This window comes from Abrus precatorius, unplaced genomic scaffold (genome assembly GCF_003935025.1).
Source record: "Abrus precatorius isolate BTA unplaced genomic scaffold, Abrus_2018 Scaffold8, whole genome shotgun sequence".
Lineage (NCBI taxonomy): Eukaryota > Viridiplantae > Streptophyta > Magnoliopsida > Fabales > Fabaceae > Abrus > Abrus precatorius.
Window position 1 is genome coordinate 21545966 of NW_020874428.1, and position 15519 is coordinate 21561484.

At 33.5% G+C, this 15519-nt stretch overlaps 2 protein-coding genes across 3 annotated transcripts; one reads left to right on the forward strand and one right to left on the reverse strand.

Annotated features, from left to right (window-relative positions):
* Positions 1 to 389: 389 nt before the first annotated feature.
* LOC113847987 (putative tRNA pseudouridine synthase) lies at positions 390 to 5063 on the reverse strand. Its single transcript, XM_027477330.1, has 8 exons — positions 4859 to 5063; positions 4716 to 4751; positions 4089 to 4201; positions 3826 to 3974; positions 3486 to 3630; positions 2552 to 3001; positions 1602 to 2033; positions 390 to 1202 (listed from the first exon to the last, which is right to left on the reverse strand). Exons 1-7 carry the CDS (start codon positions 5043 to 5045, stop codon positions 1617 to 1619), a joined length of 1497 nt encoding a protein of 498 aa, XP_027333131.1. The 5' UTR covers positions 5046 to 5063; the 3' UTR covers positions 390 to 1202; positions 1602 to 1616.
* A 733-nt stretch (positions 5064 to 5796) lies between these two features.
* Positions 5797 to 13798, forward strand: LOC113874930 (protein TIC110, chloroplastic-like). Of its 2 annotated transcripts, none has more exons than XM_027513234.1 (15): positions 5797 to 6406; positions 6501 to 6560; positions 6691 to 6814; positions 6928 to 6996; positions 7111 to 7209; positions 7494 to 7560; positions 7950 to 8014; positions 8143 to 8237; positions 8460 to 8587; positions 8694 to 8794; positions 10739 to 10955; positions 11210 to 11364; positions 12023 to 12148; positions 12224 to 13192; positions 13289 to 13798. In XM_027513234.1, the coding sequence occupies exons 1-15, from the start codon at positions 5952 to 5954 to the stop codon at positions 13529 to 13531; spliced, it is 2973 nt and encodes a 990-aa protein (XP_027369035.1). In that variant the 5' UTR covers positions 5797 to 5951; the 3' UTR covers positions 13532 to 13798. The 2 variants fall into 2 exon arrangements, with proteins under 2 accessions (XP_027369035.1, XP_027369036.1); XM_027513235.1 differs by having other exon boundaries at positions 5800 to 6406; positions 6691 to 6800.
* Positions 13799 to 15519: the final 1721 nt, after the last annotated feature.

Sequence of the window (15519 nt, forward strand, 5' to 3'; positions counted from 1 at the left end):
GGGGGGGGGAGGGGACAACTATCTACAGCTAACACTGTCAGTAAATATAGGAAATTCTTCGACATAGCAATGGAACTAGAAATTGCTTCAGTAATTGAGTTTATGCTCCTGGTAATGATTAAACTAACCTTAAATAAATTCAACTTTTAAACAAAAGTTAAAATTCATTAAAATGAAAAAACCTGGCTCCACTTGCAACTCCAAAAAAACAAACAGAAAGCTTATCAAACGGCGGAAAAATAGCTAGAATCTTCACTCATAACTAACTCATAATTTATTACTTTTTTCCTTGATTCATATAGATTACAGACATTTTTCATTATAAATTTACATATAACATGATTTTACTATTAAATCCACGTAAAAATACACATGAAGGGAAAATATCAGTACCACAAGCAATGATTAATCATATATTTAGAGATAAAATATTGTAAAAAAAAAATACACAAAATTTATTGTATTTCTATTTGAAAATAAGAAAAAGATAATTGCACAAGCCATATAAAGTAATGTGCATGATATGAACCATTCAAAATAGCTTATGTTGGGTTGGGTTGCTCGAGTAAGAGGGTTCAGAGACCAGTATTACTATTGCAGAATATTGCTTCTTGCATTTCATGTCTCCATACTCCACATCACCTCATCTCAATATCAGCATAAGCTAAAAAAATCAAAATATAGGTGTTCTAGTAGGTCTAACTGTAATCAATTGATAGAAACTACACATATGTCATATTATTAGCACTATTTACTATTGGGAATTATATAAATAACTTACATATTATAAAAAATTCTGGAGAAGCAAATTAGTATAGAACTTTCTATGGTTTATTATTTTATTTTAAGCAGAAAATAAGAACATGTGACATGAAAGGATACATCCGTTCCAGAGAGTATATGATTGCCTGTAACAAGTCTGAAGCCTCCCATATCTAACCCATTTCGGAAGGATTATAATAAATTGTTTGTGGAACCTGAAGTTGAGGTTATTGTTGACTAGTGAAATTTTGTCAGCCTCTGAAGTTGTCATATCCTGCACAGATGTTCTATTTGACGAAATCTTGAGGAATCATTTCTGCTGGCTATATTCAAGCCATTAAAACACATCTTTCAAGTCAAAATTTTCCATGATACCATGTTGTGAGCCAGTATGATTGTCCATCGATAGATCCAAGGCCAGGTAGGCTACATACTTAACTCTAGAACAGAAAAGATATGAACACTTTCAGTTTTCCCAAACCAGCATATGGTGCCGGACAATCAGAACAAAAGTATGAATCAATTTCTTCTTCACAGGACACAAAGGGACAGACATATACACTAACCTACTGTTTTGGCATGCGTATAATAAAAAAATGCAGGATGGAAGCTTTAATTAAGGCATATAAAGGGACCAAATTCAGATGAAATTGATGAAAGGAATAAAAGAACAAATACAAGAGGAATCAGGAAAAATATAAGAATCTCCATACAATATAGCAAGGGATAGATACACCAACCTATCTTTTTGGCAAGTGCTGGATTAAAAAAATGCAGGTGCTATGAAATGGAAGCTCATGTTAAGTGACCAATATCAGAATAGGAAGAGTAATTGTCACCTTTTCATTCACTTATCACGGATGAGCACAAATTGTATTTTCAAAATTTTCTTTCAACGAATTGCAAGCTTTCCTGATCTCATCCAACTGATCATTTGGTATGCTTGTGTGAGCATCCAGTTTCTCAATCCATTCTTCCCAAGGAGATCTTGATGAGTCCAAAAATTTTGATACTCGAGGTAACATAATTGATGTGTAAAAATCATCAACTGCCTTGTTAATTTCTTCTGATTCAACTATTGTCCGCATTTCAGGTCTTGTTATATTTCCTGGTCGTGTTCTTATTGAGAATTTGTTTCCCCTCAATATTAGAACTTCTGAAGGTGCAAGGGGTAGAATAATTCGCGAGAACTTTAACAGAGACAGGTTTATAATATCTTTTGGCAGTAACTTGCGTTTTACAGCCACGGCTGTCCCAACCATTTTCCTTATCTGGTGAGAGTATAAAATGTCATATCGTAAGGCAGCAAAATATCTGTAGCCAGTTTAATTCATTACCAAAAAAAGCAAACAAAATGACAATGGACGATGTAATTTATAAGGGTTGACAGATCAGGACATGTCTAAAACAATAAAATAGAGGTTAGTATTGTAAAACATGGTCATTACTGAATAATTGGATATTGTAACAAATGAAGGGAGTGAAAATTTATTGCAATTGCATATATAACTTCATCAGTTGTCACCATATCAACATTCAAATTAAGTACTCCAATAACACCATCAAATTTTCTAAGTAGGAAATATATTCAACTTGATTAATCAGTATTCTGGAGATATATTGTTTGTATCAAAAGGGGCAAAGTTTTCCAGAGTTTTCATACATCAATTTACTCCATAAGTTTACCACAAAATAACCATACTAGTGTTTATGCATATACATCTGAATCCTGGAGTATTTGCTGTTTAAAAGAAGAATAATATGGGGGAAGAGGGAGGGATAGAAATACCTGATGCAACATGAAGGACTCTCCCTGTATGTAGATCTCTATGTAATTATATCCCCCTGATGTTTCCAGCTTGCCACAAGAACACTGAAAAACTTTTCTGAAATGGGCAGCACTTAATCTGTCTGCTTCATCAGGTTCATATAACCATTTTGCACGAACAACCAATCTAGAATGTTCATCATACAAACCATTTTCATTTTTATTGCTAGTGCCAACAACAGGTTCACCAAAATTACAACTTTCTGAACATTTTTGGCTTTGGCACCCTATACTTTCTGTAAATGCCTCATCAATTTCAGAATTTTCATCCCCATCACCATTCTCACATTCAAACTCATATGGTGACAAACTGTCTCTTGCTGATGTGCCACTTTTTGATGATGACTGTCTAAGAGGAAAATGTTTCCTATACTTGGACCTAGCTGTATAATTATGGAAAGGATGTTCTCCCTGTCAAAGGAAATTATAGATAGTAACTGACATCGAAAATCACAAATGACAACATTCTTCAGTTAACCATGTCCATAAACACCAGAGAAGCAACACAAAATATCAGAAAACCTGAGACTAATTTGGTCATAAATTTAAAATTCTAGCATGGTTCCAGGAAATACATAGCCAGTCAGATCTAATGTCCAACTACAAAAATCTACTTAAACTGATAACTGCAAGAGAAAGAAGTAGAATCAGTCAATGTCTTGTTTGTGTTATGCTTTTATCTTCTCTTGACTTTTGGGTCCATACAAAATTTTTCGTACAAAAACAACACTGGTACATAAATACATGTATGAACCATTGGAAATTATTTATCAGGGAAAAGAAATTGGTCATACCAAAGTTTCATAACTAACACAATCAGGAAATAAGAACCAAAAGGAATGTAGACTTTATAATGAAGCAAATATGGGAGAAAAGGGAGGCTAGAATATCATACCTCAAATGCATTAAGGATGTCATTGAACTCTGATATGTGGTAATAAATTTCATCATTGCTGGAATGGCTATGAATACCGATAATTTCAGCTGGAAGAAGGTAGGAATACTTCCGCATAATACATTCCTTTCTAGGATCAAAGCTCCTGAGTCCATGAGAAAAAAAAAAGCAAATAATTAGAGAGCAGGACAAAAGAGGAGCAGAAACTCAGGAGTCTACCGTTAAATTGAAATATAAACAAATATACAGTACATTATCGTTAAAAATTTCACAACATACATTCCACATCAGAGATTACTCAATATTATGAAACTGAAAAACAAGCATGGTTTTGCCTTACCTTTGTGAGGGAAAAATGCCTAAAACTTTGATATCACAAGGAAGATAAGAGTTAACGCAGTTTGCAAGGTCAAGGCCTAAAGGGTCTCCACTCCAACAGTTTTCTGGGATTTCCATTTTTAAGGATATAATTGTTGCAAGAGAGTGAACCTAATATACACCCAACATTAAATACGATAAAATAAGCAATCATATCCTGATGGCATTTGCACCAAAATCATAATACAAGGCAACGTAAATTAAAAAACCGGGATCATGACTTACTCCTTTGTCAGTGCGGCTACTTCTTGCCCACCCAATCTTCAGCAGATCCCCAAAATTGCTTTCGCGGATGCCACCAGCCTTGAATATGGCACTTTCCAGTTCTTTCTCAACAGCTACATTTTTATAAATTACAACACTTTAGCAGCATTCTATCCAAAATATCTAAGAAGATTGAATCACATGTGTACTCCACAACATACCAGCAGAACCGACACTATATTTACGCAGAAATGTGTGGACAACAGTGTAACCATTTCTATAGTTATGTTAACATAAATGCATAAACAGATTTCTATTGCTACATTTTTAAATAACAATCTTAAACAATTTTAATACTTCAACCTGCCTTTCAGAATTCAGGCCCATTATTTTGGATTCATCACTGCTCATGTAAAATATTTGTACAATTCATAAATAGTAAAAGATTAAAAGATTAAAAGTAACAAACTTTTTACTAATTTTCACCCGCTCCGCCCCAGCTAGTACATTTCTACAAACATCTTAGACTCTTAAAAGATTCACTGAACTGAATTTCCTTTATTTTTCCAACCCATATACACAAAGCAGGTAGAACTAGCAACTAGGCCACAGTAGTCAGACGAGAGCAGAGAAGAGAAAGGTGCGTACTAGAGAGTGCATGTTCATCTTGTTGCATTTGGAGACCTGAATGAAGAGGGAACAAAAAAAAAAAAAAAGACATGAGAACAAGGGGAACACTACACGAGGATGTGGGCTTGAAAAACAACATACGGTGGATAGAAAATAGGGACCTCGGTAATTGGTGCCTACATAGGCGACGCGCATAACAACCTTTTTCTTACGAGAAGGTTGCCATGAGTTAGGAGGAGAGGAACAATAGAACCTTGTCCAACTCCTTCTCCGAAAATATGGTGTAACTGTAAAGGGAACATTTTTTAGCAAAGGAAATAGTGGGACTCGCAGAGACGAAGTAGCCATCTTCGCCCTTCACAGTTCAGTCCAGTTCATGTAGAAGACAATTGATAATAACACTCTTTTCTATTGTTCTTGTAACAAAAAAAATAGTTTCCTAGAAACGTGAGAGAGAAAGATAATTGTTTTTGTTTTTTATTATTTATTTTAGTTAATATATTATTATAATATTTTAAAGTGTTTCATAGTTGTGTCTAATACGTTACTTTTCATATGTGGATGAATAATTGTGAAAAAAAAAATGATTGTATGTGTAAAAATATTAGAATAAAAGAAAAAAAGTGATTAAGATAATCTAAACACGTATAAAATAAAATTATTAAAATATTAATGAAGAATTTTAGTTTGACAAAACAAAATTAGAAAATTATCAAAAAAATTTAATGATAAATAAGTTTAATAATACTGTATAATTTATAACCTAGTGTAATAAGAAAATTTATTATTGTTGTCTCCAGAAAATTTTAGGCTACATCTTCTGTGACAGCAATAGTCTCTCTAAGATTCAAGCTAAGATACTTGATGTAGAATCAAAATTAATACATAATCCTCTTCAACTTACCTTCTTCGGCAACAAGCTCAACAATACATTGTCATTGTTTTGAGTTTCCATATTTGATCCATCCCTTCAGATTTCTTTGATTGATTCACGAGCCAAGAAGTTTTTATTTTGCAAAGATACCCTTATAGTCCACCATAATAGTGAAGAATACCTAAAACTTTTGAATATTTATTTAGCAGCGTCATCATAACTCATAGCACGAGGAAATGGAATAGCCCAACAAGTAACAACGACGTTATCTGTAATCTGTCTACTCTCAATCTTCTTCATTCATTTTCGTTAAACCCTATAACCACTCTACTCACTGCACTCTGCACCCTCTTTACGACGTCGTTTAAGAGGGAACAGCCATGAACCCTTCCACACTCACCTCTTCTCACACACACCGTTCCCTCTTACTACCCTCTCCCTCTCCCTTCCTCACCAAACGGCGTCGTTTCAGGGTCTCCCTCCCTCGCTGTTCCTCCGACGCCGCCTCCTCTTCACCGCCGGAAAGGACTCCGAAGGACCTCAAGGGAATTGAGGTCCTCGTCGACAAATTGTCGCCGCCGGTGAGGCTTGCCACCTCCGCCGTCATCGTTGCCGGCGCCGTGGCCGCCGGCTACGGTCTTGGCTCTCGGTTCCGCGGCAGCCGCTACGCTGCACTTGGAGGCGCCGTGGCTATCGGTGCCGCAGGCGGCGCGGCCGCGTATGCTTTGAATGCGTCTGCTCCGCAAGTTGCAGCCGTGAATTTGCACAACTACGTGGCAGCGTTCGACGATCCTTCCAAATTGAAGAAGGAAGACATTGAGGCCATTGCCAATAAGTTAGTCTCAACTGTTAATGTGAATCGTTCATGTTTTTCTCCGTTAATTTTGTTGCTGCTAGAGTGGTTGATCATGAAATGGTTGATTTTTCAGGTATGGTGTGAACAAGCAAGATGAAGCATTTAAAGCTGAGATTTGTGATATATATTCTGAGTGAGTGACGATTTTTTTTTTAATATCTGAAATTGATTTGTCTGTTAGCATGTGTGATGATGAGTTATGATGATTTGGATGTTTTGCTTCTGGGGTGAATGATTGATTGGCGTTTTGATTTGTTGGTAAGGTTTGTATCTTCTGTGCTTCCTCCTGGTGTTGAGGAACTTAAAGGTGATGAGGTTGATAGGATCGTCAGCTTCAAAAATTCTTTGGGAATTGATGATCCAGATGCTGCTGGTATGCACATGGAGGTATTTTTGTTTTTGTTGTGTGTATACCTGTGGAGATTGAGTGGATTTATTGGGAGGACTGAAACTGAAAGCAGTTTCTTGTTTTACTGGCTTGCTGCTTGTTGACCTCCTAGATTGGTAGGAAAATTTTCAGGCAAAGGCTGGAAGTTGGGGATCGTGACGCAGATGTTGAGCAACGCCGGGTAAGTTAGTTGAGTTGTAATATTATCCTAATCAATTGATGGAAAAACCTTCAAGGTATAGATAAATGGGAGTAAATACTCGGAGCTTGACCATTGTTAGTATCTCCAGTGCAGGCATTTCAAAAGTTGATATATGTGTCAAATCTTGTATTTGGAGATGCTTCATCTTTCCTTCTACCTTGGAAGCGTGTCTTCAAGATCACTGATTCCCAGGTATTTAATTACCTATTTGTTAATTGTTATGCCTGCTTGTGCAATGTGCATTGTATTTATTTGTAATATATATAGGTTAGGAGTCTGGGAGCATAGGTTTGTAACTGTATATAGGCATTTGCTTGAAAAAGGAAGAACTAATTTGCTGCACAAACTGCGCTTTGCCATGTTGGTTAACACTGACATGCTGACATAGACAGTCTCATTTCTTTATAATTTTAATGGTTCCTCATTGTCATTTCTTTCAATCTTAGCATTTTTTGTTATTTTTCATTATTTACCAGATTGAAGTAGCTATACGTGACAATGCACAGCAACTGTATGCTTCCAAGCTGAAATCGATTGGCAGAGGTAATTGTATAGTCAGTGATGTATCTTGGCCTTTATTTGGTCTTACTGTAACAAAAGTAATTGACTAACTCATCCTAATTCCCCATGTCAAGTTGCCATAATTTTATAGTTTTCAATTTTGATTGTTATTGCAGAAATAGTTTGGCACACTTAAGTTTCAACAGTCCAATGATTATTATTGGTGGAGAAATGATTATAAATAAGATTCTTTTCTGCTAATTGTGCATTCATTTCTTATTAAATAAAGCCTTAAAATTCTGCTTGTTTGCATCTGATATGCTGGACTTTATTCTGTAATTTTATAGAGTTATTATTACACAAACTAGCAAATTCAAGAAGTTTGGAATAGGGTTTGCTTCCTTAAGTGCTAACCAATAATCTCTTGCCAGATATTGATGCAGAACAACTAGTTAAACTAAGAGAAGCACAGTGTTTATGTCGCCTTTCTGATGAGGTGCATTTTCCTTATTTCTTGTGTCATAACTTTCAACTTCTCTGGGATAAATCCCTTTCTCTTGCCATTAAAAAGTTCCTTGGGTTAGTATAATCTACTTATTAATTAAGGGAAAATTTCCATTGAAGCTTGCTGAGAACTTGTTTCGAGAGCATGCAAGGAAATTGATTGAGGAAAATATTTCAGTGGCAATTGGGATCCTTAAATCTCGCACCAGAGCAGTGTAAGATTCATAGTTTTTCTGACTAAAATATTATTTTATTTTTAGGGACCAGGTAATTGTAGGTTTTCATTAGTGACTGAGCCAAAGTTTGTTCCATATTAAATTTTGAATTCTGGGCATGTTTCCTATCCATGTTTCTTTAATATTTACTATTCATTTCTTCATTTTTTGAAATGTTGCAAAATTAGGATTTTCCCCAGCTGATCATCTTTAAATTTTCAGTCCTGGAGTCAGCCAAGCAGTTCAGGAGCTTGATAGGGTATTGGCATTTAATAATTTACTCATCTCATTTAAGAATCATCCAGATGTCAATCACTTTGCTCGTGGTGTTGGTCCTATTTCTTTAGTGGGTAAGTGTCAAGACTAGGTCTTTATTATTATTGTTGTTGTTGTACTTGTTATGTTCTTTTCTAGTTTTAATGTAAATTCTTCAACTACAATTCATTTTTGGCATAGGTGGTGAGTATGATGGTGACAGAAGGATTGAGGACTTGAAAATACTTTACAGGGCATATGTTTCAGATGCTTTGTCTGATGGGCGTATGGAAGATAATAAGGTAAATGACCATAACGATTGAATATGAACCATGAACTTGTTAATGTGTCTCTTCTCTAAAAACTAATTAATTTTGAGGTTGAGTTTGGGTTTGTGTTTTATTGAGGTGTGTTCTGATTTAATAATTTATTTTTTAAAAATGAATTTATGGGAGTATTTGGAGGATATTTATATTTGAACAAGACAAATGAATTATATATAGTATGACTATGCATTGGTGACCTATATTTTCTTATATTCTACAATTTGGCTTCCAAGTTCCAACACTTCCCATGGGTGCAGATTCAATTGTTAACATGTATATTGAAGCCTAGCTGTTTAGCGTTATTAACTACTATGTTTTATCTTTCTTTTTGTATTATCAAAGCCTGATTAAACAGGTTGTTCAGTGTATGCTTCCAAATCGTCATTGCCCATAATCTCATTTAAAGTGTATCAGTTAGGGCATTGTTTATTTTCAGAACGAGGTATTTGTTTACTGTTTCAAGCCTACTGGATTTTCATTTATTGGTTCATTTTAGTGTTATAAAACAATGTACTGGCTCCTTGCTTAACACTAAGAAATTCAAGATTTTAGGTCAGGTGGTTTATAGTTTATTGACTGTTAAGATGTACAGGCATAAGAATCCCCTTTAAATATAGTTTACATTTGTTCTCTAGTATCTTTCATGAATCAACTTTCAAATAAGTAAAGACACCCAACTATGTGCTGAAACCATGACATCGATCATTATAAGGAATTGTCATTGATATTAAATATAAAACTTGGGTTAAAATATACATTTAGTCTGTATAATTTAACACTCATATACAAATTAGTTTTTATATTTAAAAAACTTAAATTTTAAATTTTTATATTAGTAGTGCTTTTTTACATTTTGTTCTCTACTATTATGTCACCATTAGCTTTATTATAAGGGAAGAACCAAAATGTAGCAAAACACACCTATAAGAACTAAAACGTAAAATTTTTAACTATAAAAATTAATTTGTCAACAAGTGTCAAGTATAGGAACATGTGTGTATGTTAACCATAAAAGAAAAAATATTTGGTGATTTTTTTAGAAAAAATTTAAAACATAGTACCGAATATTTAAAATAAAAAATCACAAATTTTTAAAAGATTAAAACCTATATATTTAAGTTAATGAACTGTTATTGATTAGATGAAAATGAATAGATAGACTAATAAAAAAAATTATAACTATAATCAATAAAATACTAAAAAGTGTTCACATATGACAAATATTTTTTATTCTTGTCGGAATAAGACTAAATATGTTTACATATTTTTTATAGATAAAATATTAATTAATTGAGAAATTGTCATAAGGATTAATTAACAAGATTTTGGGTCGATACAATTAAAATCACTTATAGAGTTATATCTTCATGATGAGGTTAAAAATTCACTTATGTAATAAAGTTGATGCTGTAAGGTTTTAAGTAGTGATGTAGTTTCATATTCTAAAGATCGTTAATCTTTTCTTTCCTATGCAAAAATATTTTTTTAAATATTCTATAGAAATTGATATATCATATAAAAAATTATATTATATATTAATTGAGGTAATATTTACTAAAAAATTATTCATTACTAGTCAAGAATCAAATGTGTTTCAAAGACAAAATCGGTGTTCTGTATTCTTTTAAATCAGATAAAGGAAACAGACAAAATCGGTGTTCTGTATTCTTTTAAATCAGATAAAGGACAAATTTAGTTTCTATGATTGATACTTATAAATTAGTTCTAATAATGATAATGATTAAAATGTAACAAAATACTCATATAAAGACTAAAACATAAATTTTTAAGTACAGAGACTAATTTGTAAAAAATTGTTAATTTTAAGGACTAACTGAATATTTTAACTTAAAACTTGATCTGCTATAACTTTTTTAATATAAAGTATTAGACTTTTAATATGTTTATAATTCATTTCAGCTTGCTGCACTAAATCAGTTAAGAAATATATTTGGACTGGGTAAACGTGAAGCAGAATCCATTTCACTTGATGTTACATCGAAGGTATATCGCAAAAGACTTGCACAGGCTGTTTCAGATGGTGAATTAGAAATGGCAGATAGTAAGGCAGCCTTCCTTCAAAATCTCTGTGATGAACTTCATTTTGATGCACAAAAGGCCAGTGAACTTCATGAAGGTAAAATTTGTCATGTTTACCATAGTTTAACCATATTTGAGGCCTGGATTACTAAATGCTTTATGTTCTGTTAGTTTAAATTTATGTGCAATTCTTAAACCTTAGGTTTTTAAAGTTGTAATATAATATTCGGTTATGCATATGCTTTCTTATTTGTTGAAATGATTAACTTTTACATGATTTGACTGTTGTTGTGTTTCTTTATATTATATTTACTTAATTATATTAATCTAACGATAGTTTGTTATTTTAAGAAATTTACCGGCAAAAGCTTCAGCAATGCTTAACTGATGGGGAGCTCAATGATGATGATGTTGCTGCATTGTTAAGGTTGCGTGTGATGCTCTGTATACCTCAGCAGACTGTTGAAGCAGCTCATTCAGATATCTGTGGCAGTTTGTTTGAAAAGGTAATGGTGTTTCATTTTTCCTATCGAATTTGTTGGTCATGGAATTACATATTTTCCTGCTGTGCAGAAGTATGATCCATCCTTGCATTGTGAGAAACTGATATTATGATTCAATCTTGTTTATGGTGCTGTCCACAGTGGTTCTTGATATGTTTAGTAGAGTGATTTGTTGTTTGTAGGAGGCAGAGAGGGGTTTTGTTCTTGGCATTGTTGTTTCTGACCATCCATTTCTTGTTTGAGGATGTGGTTTGGCTCTGGAGATTCTTGCTTCTCTTTGTGAAAACTGATAGAATGAGAGGTTACATTTTAATGCCGTGATAAAATTGATAATGCTTTCATTTACTGGTAGCATGAATTTGGAGACACTGAATCTCTCTCCAGCATTTTCTATCTTATACATAGGATACATTGTTATAGTGTTTTGATAGAGTTTGTGAAGAGTTTCTAATTTGTCATTTGGAATTGTTAGGCTGTAATTCTTGAAATTTATTTAGGTTGTCTTTTCACTTTGTAGACACTTGGTGACATTGATATGCAAATAAATGGGGTTAATGGTTACTCTTTTTATTTTGCTGTATCATGAGATATCTTTCAATCTCTGTCAGACTTGTTCAAAAATTTATTGAGTTATTTCTAATTCTTGTTTTTTCTTTGATAGAGTGTCAATGATGCAATTGCATCAGGGGTTGATGGATACGATGCTGAAATCAAGAAATCAGTAAGAAAAGCGGCACATGGCTTGCGACTAACCAGGGAAACTGCTATGTCTATTGCAAGCAAGGCGGTAAGTATCAAGTTGTCAAGAAAATGCTCATTTATGAAGATTTTAAAAGGCTTAAATTTGCTGTCCTTTTAACAGGTAAGGAAGATATTTATTAATTTCATAAAACGTGCACGGGCAGCTGGAAATCGAACAGAGTCTGCAAAAGAACTGAAGAAGATGATAGCTTTCAACACCTTGGTTGTAACTGAGTTGGTGGCAGACATTAAAGGGGAGTCAGCTGATGTTTCAACTGAAGAACCTGTCAAAGAGGACATTACACAAACTGAAGATGAAGAATGGGAATCACTTCAGACACTCAGGAAAATAAGACCAAACAAAGAACTTACGGAAAAGTTGGGAAAGCCTGGTCAGACGGAAATTACTCTTAAAGATGACCTACCAGAACGGGATAGGACTGATCTCTACAAGATATACTTGCTTTTCTGTCTGACTGGTGAAGTGAAAAGGATTCCATTTGGTGCCCAGATCACTACAAAGAGGGATGATTCTGAGTATCTTCTTCTAAATCAGCTTGGTGGGATCCTGGGATTGAGTGGTAAAGAAATAGTGGAAGTACATAGGAGTCTAGCCGAGCAAGCTTTTAGGCAACAAGCTGAGGTAATTTTAGCTGATGGACAGTTGACAAAGGCCAGGGTGGAGCAGCTTAGTAATCTCCAGAAGCAAGTAGGCTTACCTCAAGAATATGCTCAGAAAATAATCAAAAGTATAACCACTACAAAAATGGCAGCTGCCATTGAAACTGCTGTAACTCAAGGGAGGCTGAATATAAAGCAAATTAGAGAACTTAAGGAAGCCAGTGTTGATTTAGACAGTATGGTATCTGAGAACTTGAGAGAGATCCTCTTCAAAAAAACTGTAGATGATATTTTCTCATCCGGTACTGGAGAGTTTGATGAGGAGGAAGTATATGAAAAAATCCCATCAGACCTCAACATTAACAAAGAGAAAGCAATAAGTGTTGTTCATGAGCTTGCCAAGACTAGACTATCTAACTCACTTGTTCAAGCCATCTCATTATTAAGACAGAGAAATCGCGAAGGCGTGGTAAGTAATATTCTAAGCTTCATATTCACTTATTCAGATTTTTTAGGTCTGGTTGTCATGGACAACAGGTGTGATTGTTTCTCGTCTTTTGTGCAGATTTCTTCACTGAATGACTTGCTGGCTTGTGACAAAGCTGTACCCTCACAGATGCTTTCATGGGAAGTGCCAGAGGAGCTTGCTGATCTATACAGCATATATTCGAAGAGTGATCCAACTCCTGAGAAATTGTCTCGGTTGCAGTATCTGTTGGGTATAAATGATTCCACGGCTGCTGCTCTTCAAGAGATGGGAGATAGATTACTCAATATTACTGCAGAGGAAGAGAATTTTGTATTCTAGTCCTGTAATAAAATGTTTGGCATTAGGCATATTGGAGAGGCCGCAAGTCTCCTTTTTGCCATTTTTTATTTGCCATTTTGTTTTGCGGTAAAAGAAAAACATTATCATGATACATAATTCTTGGAGTAGAGGTGAGTGCAGGGTAAGACGCCGAAATCTCTGATATTATTTGTATGTGACAGTTGAATTAATCAATTGCTATTTTGTATGAATGAAAATAAGTTCTTGTAGTTATGATTACAGAACTTGGGAAGATTTCATCACCATCAACTATTTTCCGTTTTCTGTTTATCTTACTAATTTTCTTTCATGACCATGAATGGCTCACGTTTCACTGTGTGCTCTGTGAGGGTTAAGTTTCGCAAAACAATCATTTCTAAAGATAATCTTACGTGTATTCGTTATTTATCAGAAAATTGAAAACTAGGATGTTAAAAATGTAGTTTTTGAAATAAGAGATCAATGTGGTTAACCAGCAACGGTAACTTCAATGGCTTTAATAAGAATGTGGTTTTTGTAAAGTAAAATGAACGTGATCAATAGTAACTAAATGCCTCTTTGTGCACTCGTTAAAACTAAGTTCGCAAGATTCCCCAACCATCTCAACAAAGTTCTCTCAAAGGAAAATGAAGCTTAAATTGACGATAATTGTCAAATTTAGGAATTAAATCAACTGATTCGATTATATTAAAGACTAAATTTAGTTAATTTTACTTATTCCAAGAACCAAATTAATTAGCAACCAATAAAGTAAAAAATTAAATTAATTTTTATAATATTAAAGACAAAATTAATATATTATACTAATTTTATTCTTTCAATATTAAAGCATTTGAAATAATTGTTGATGCAAATTATTTTCATCGTTGAATACTTCAATAGAATTTTTACTCTGTCTATAAAAAAGAATGCAGAACAGAGAATAGAAACAGTTATACCTATTCCCATGCAGAATAAAACATGCCAACATTTTTATTCCGACAGAAAAAACAATACTTTAGCCTAATTTGTGGCGTGAGGGTCAACATGTATAGAATCCACCAACCCAATACTTATCATCGCACCAGTGTCTTGGTAACTGATTCTCTGATAGCTGTTTGCCCTGACAAAGCCAAAAGTCACAACAAATACTTCACCTTCTTATGCATTAAAAGTGCAATTTGGATATATACACATCAATCTTTTATCAAATATTATCCGAAGTTAACTGCATATTTCTTCTTTAACTTTTTTTTGTTTGAAAGTATATAGCAACTTGAAACTCATTTATAGTTTCAAACGTGGATCTTGAAAGAGTGTAGTGGGATGTTCAACACATAGTAGGTATTCTTACATATAGTATTTAAAATTCAACTGTTTCTTTGCAAATTCTAATGAGGTTTCATTGCCTAATAGGCAGCATAAATATTTTCATCGTAGGGGAAGGTAACAATCAATATTACCCCTTATCCAAATGAGAGTCGAAGTGCAGATGGTTGGTTTCACTTCAATCGTTAAGATGTCTATCTCAACGAATTCACCCAAAAATAAATATCATTTACAAGCCATTTAACATTAAATTAACCTTTGTTAGTATAATTTTCTTTAACCGAAATTATTGTTAGTATAATCTCACTTTTAGTTTTTACTAACACTATGATACTACTTTTGTTTCTAATTTATGTTTTATCAACGAGTCTCTCTTTGATTTGACCTATAAATTACTCAATTAATGTAAATATTTTATTTATTGAATTTAAAACTTTAACATAAGTAAAGGGATATTAGTTAAAAAGTAATCATTAATATGATCTTAAATATTTATTTAAAAATAAAAATAAAATACTTTTTATTTTCTCATAAACAAATATATAAATAAGAACGAAGATAATATATTATACTAATTAATAAATACTTTTATTGGTACAAACATTAATACATGCTATCAAAACATTATCAGTATACTACGTTATAAATTAATATAGACCTTCAAAATATCTACTAATAAT

What these genes read in the sequence shown, in the direction of transcription:
- LOC113847987 (XM_027477330.1), bottom strand. Translation starts at nt 5,045, where the DNA reads ATGGCTACTTCGTCTCTGCGAGTCCCACTATTTCCTTTGCTAAAAAAT. An exon ending in GTAGCCGCACTGACAAAGGA is followed by an intron (nt 3,975 to 4,088) that starts GTAAGTCATGAT and finishes GGTGTATATTAG; the next exon opens with GTTCACTCTCTTGCAACAAT. An exon ending in AGTCCTTCATGTTGCATCAG is followed by an intron (nt 2,034 to 2,551) that starts GTATTTCTATCC and finishes TACTCTCACCAG; the next exon opens with ATAAGGAAAATGGTTGGGAC.
- LOC113874930 (XM_027513234.1), top strand. Translation starts at nt 5,952, where the DNA reads ATGAACCCTTCCACACTCACCTCTTCTCACACACACCGTTCCCTCTTA. An exon ending in CTGCTGGTATGCACATGGAG is followed by an intron (nt 6,815 to 6,927) that starts GTATTTTTGTTT and finishes TTGACCTCCTAG; the next exon opens with ATTGGTAGGAAAATTTTCAG. An exon ending in TGGTCCTATTTCTTTAGTGG is followed by an intron (nt 8,588 to 8,693) that starts GTAAGTGTCAAG and finishes TTTTTGGCATAG; the next exon opens with GTGGTGAGTATGATGGTGAC.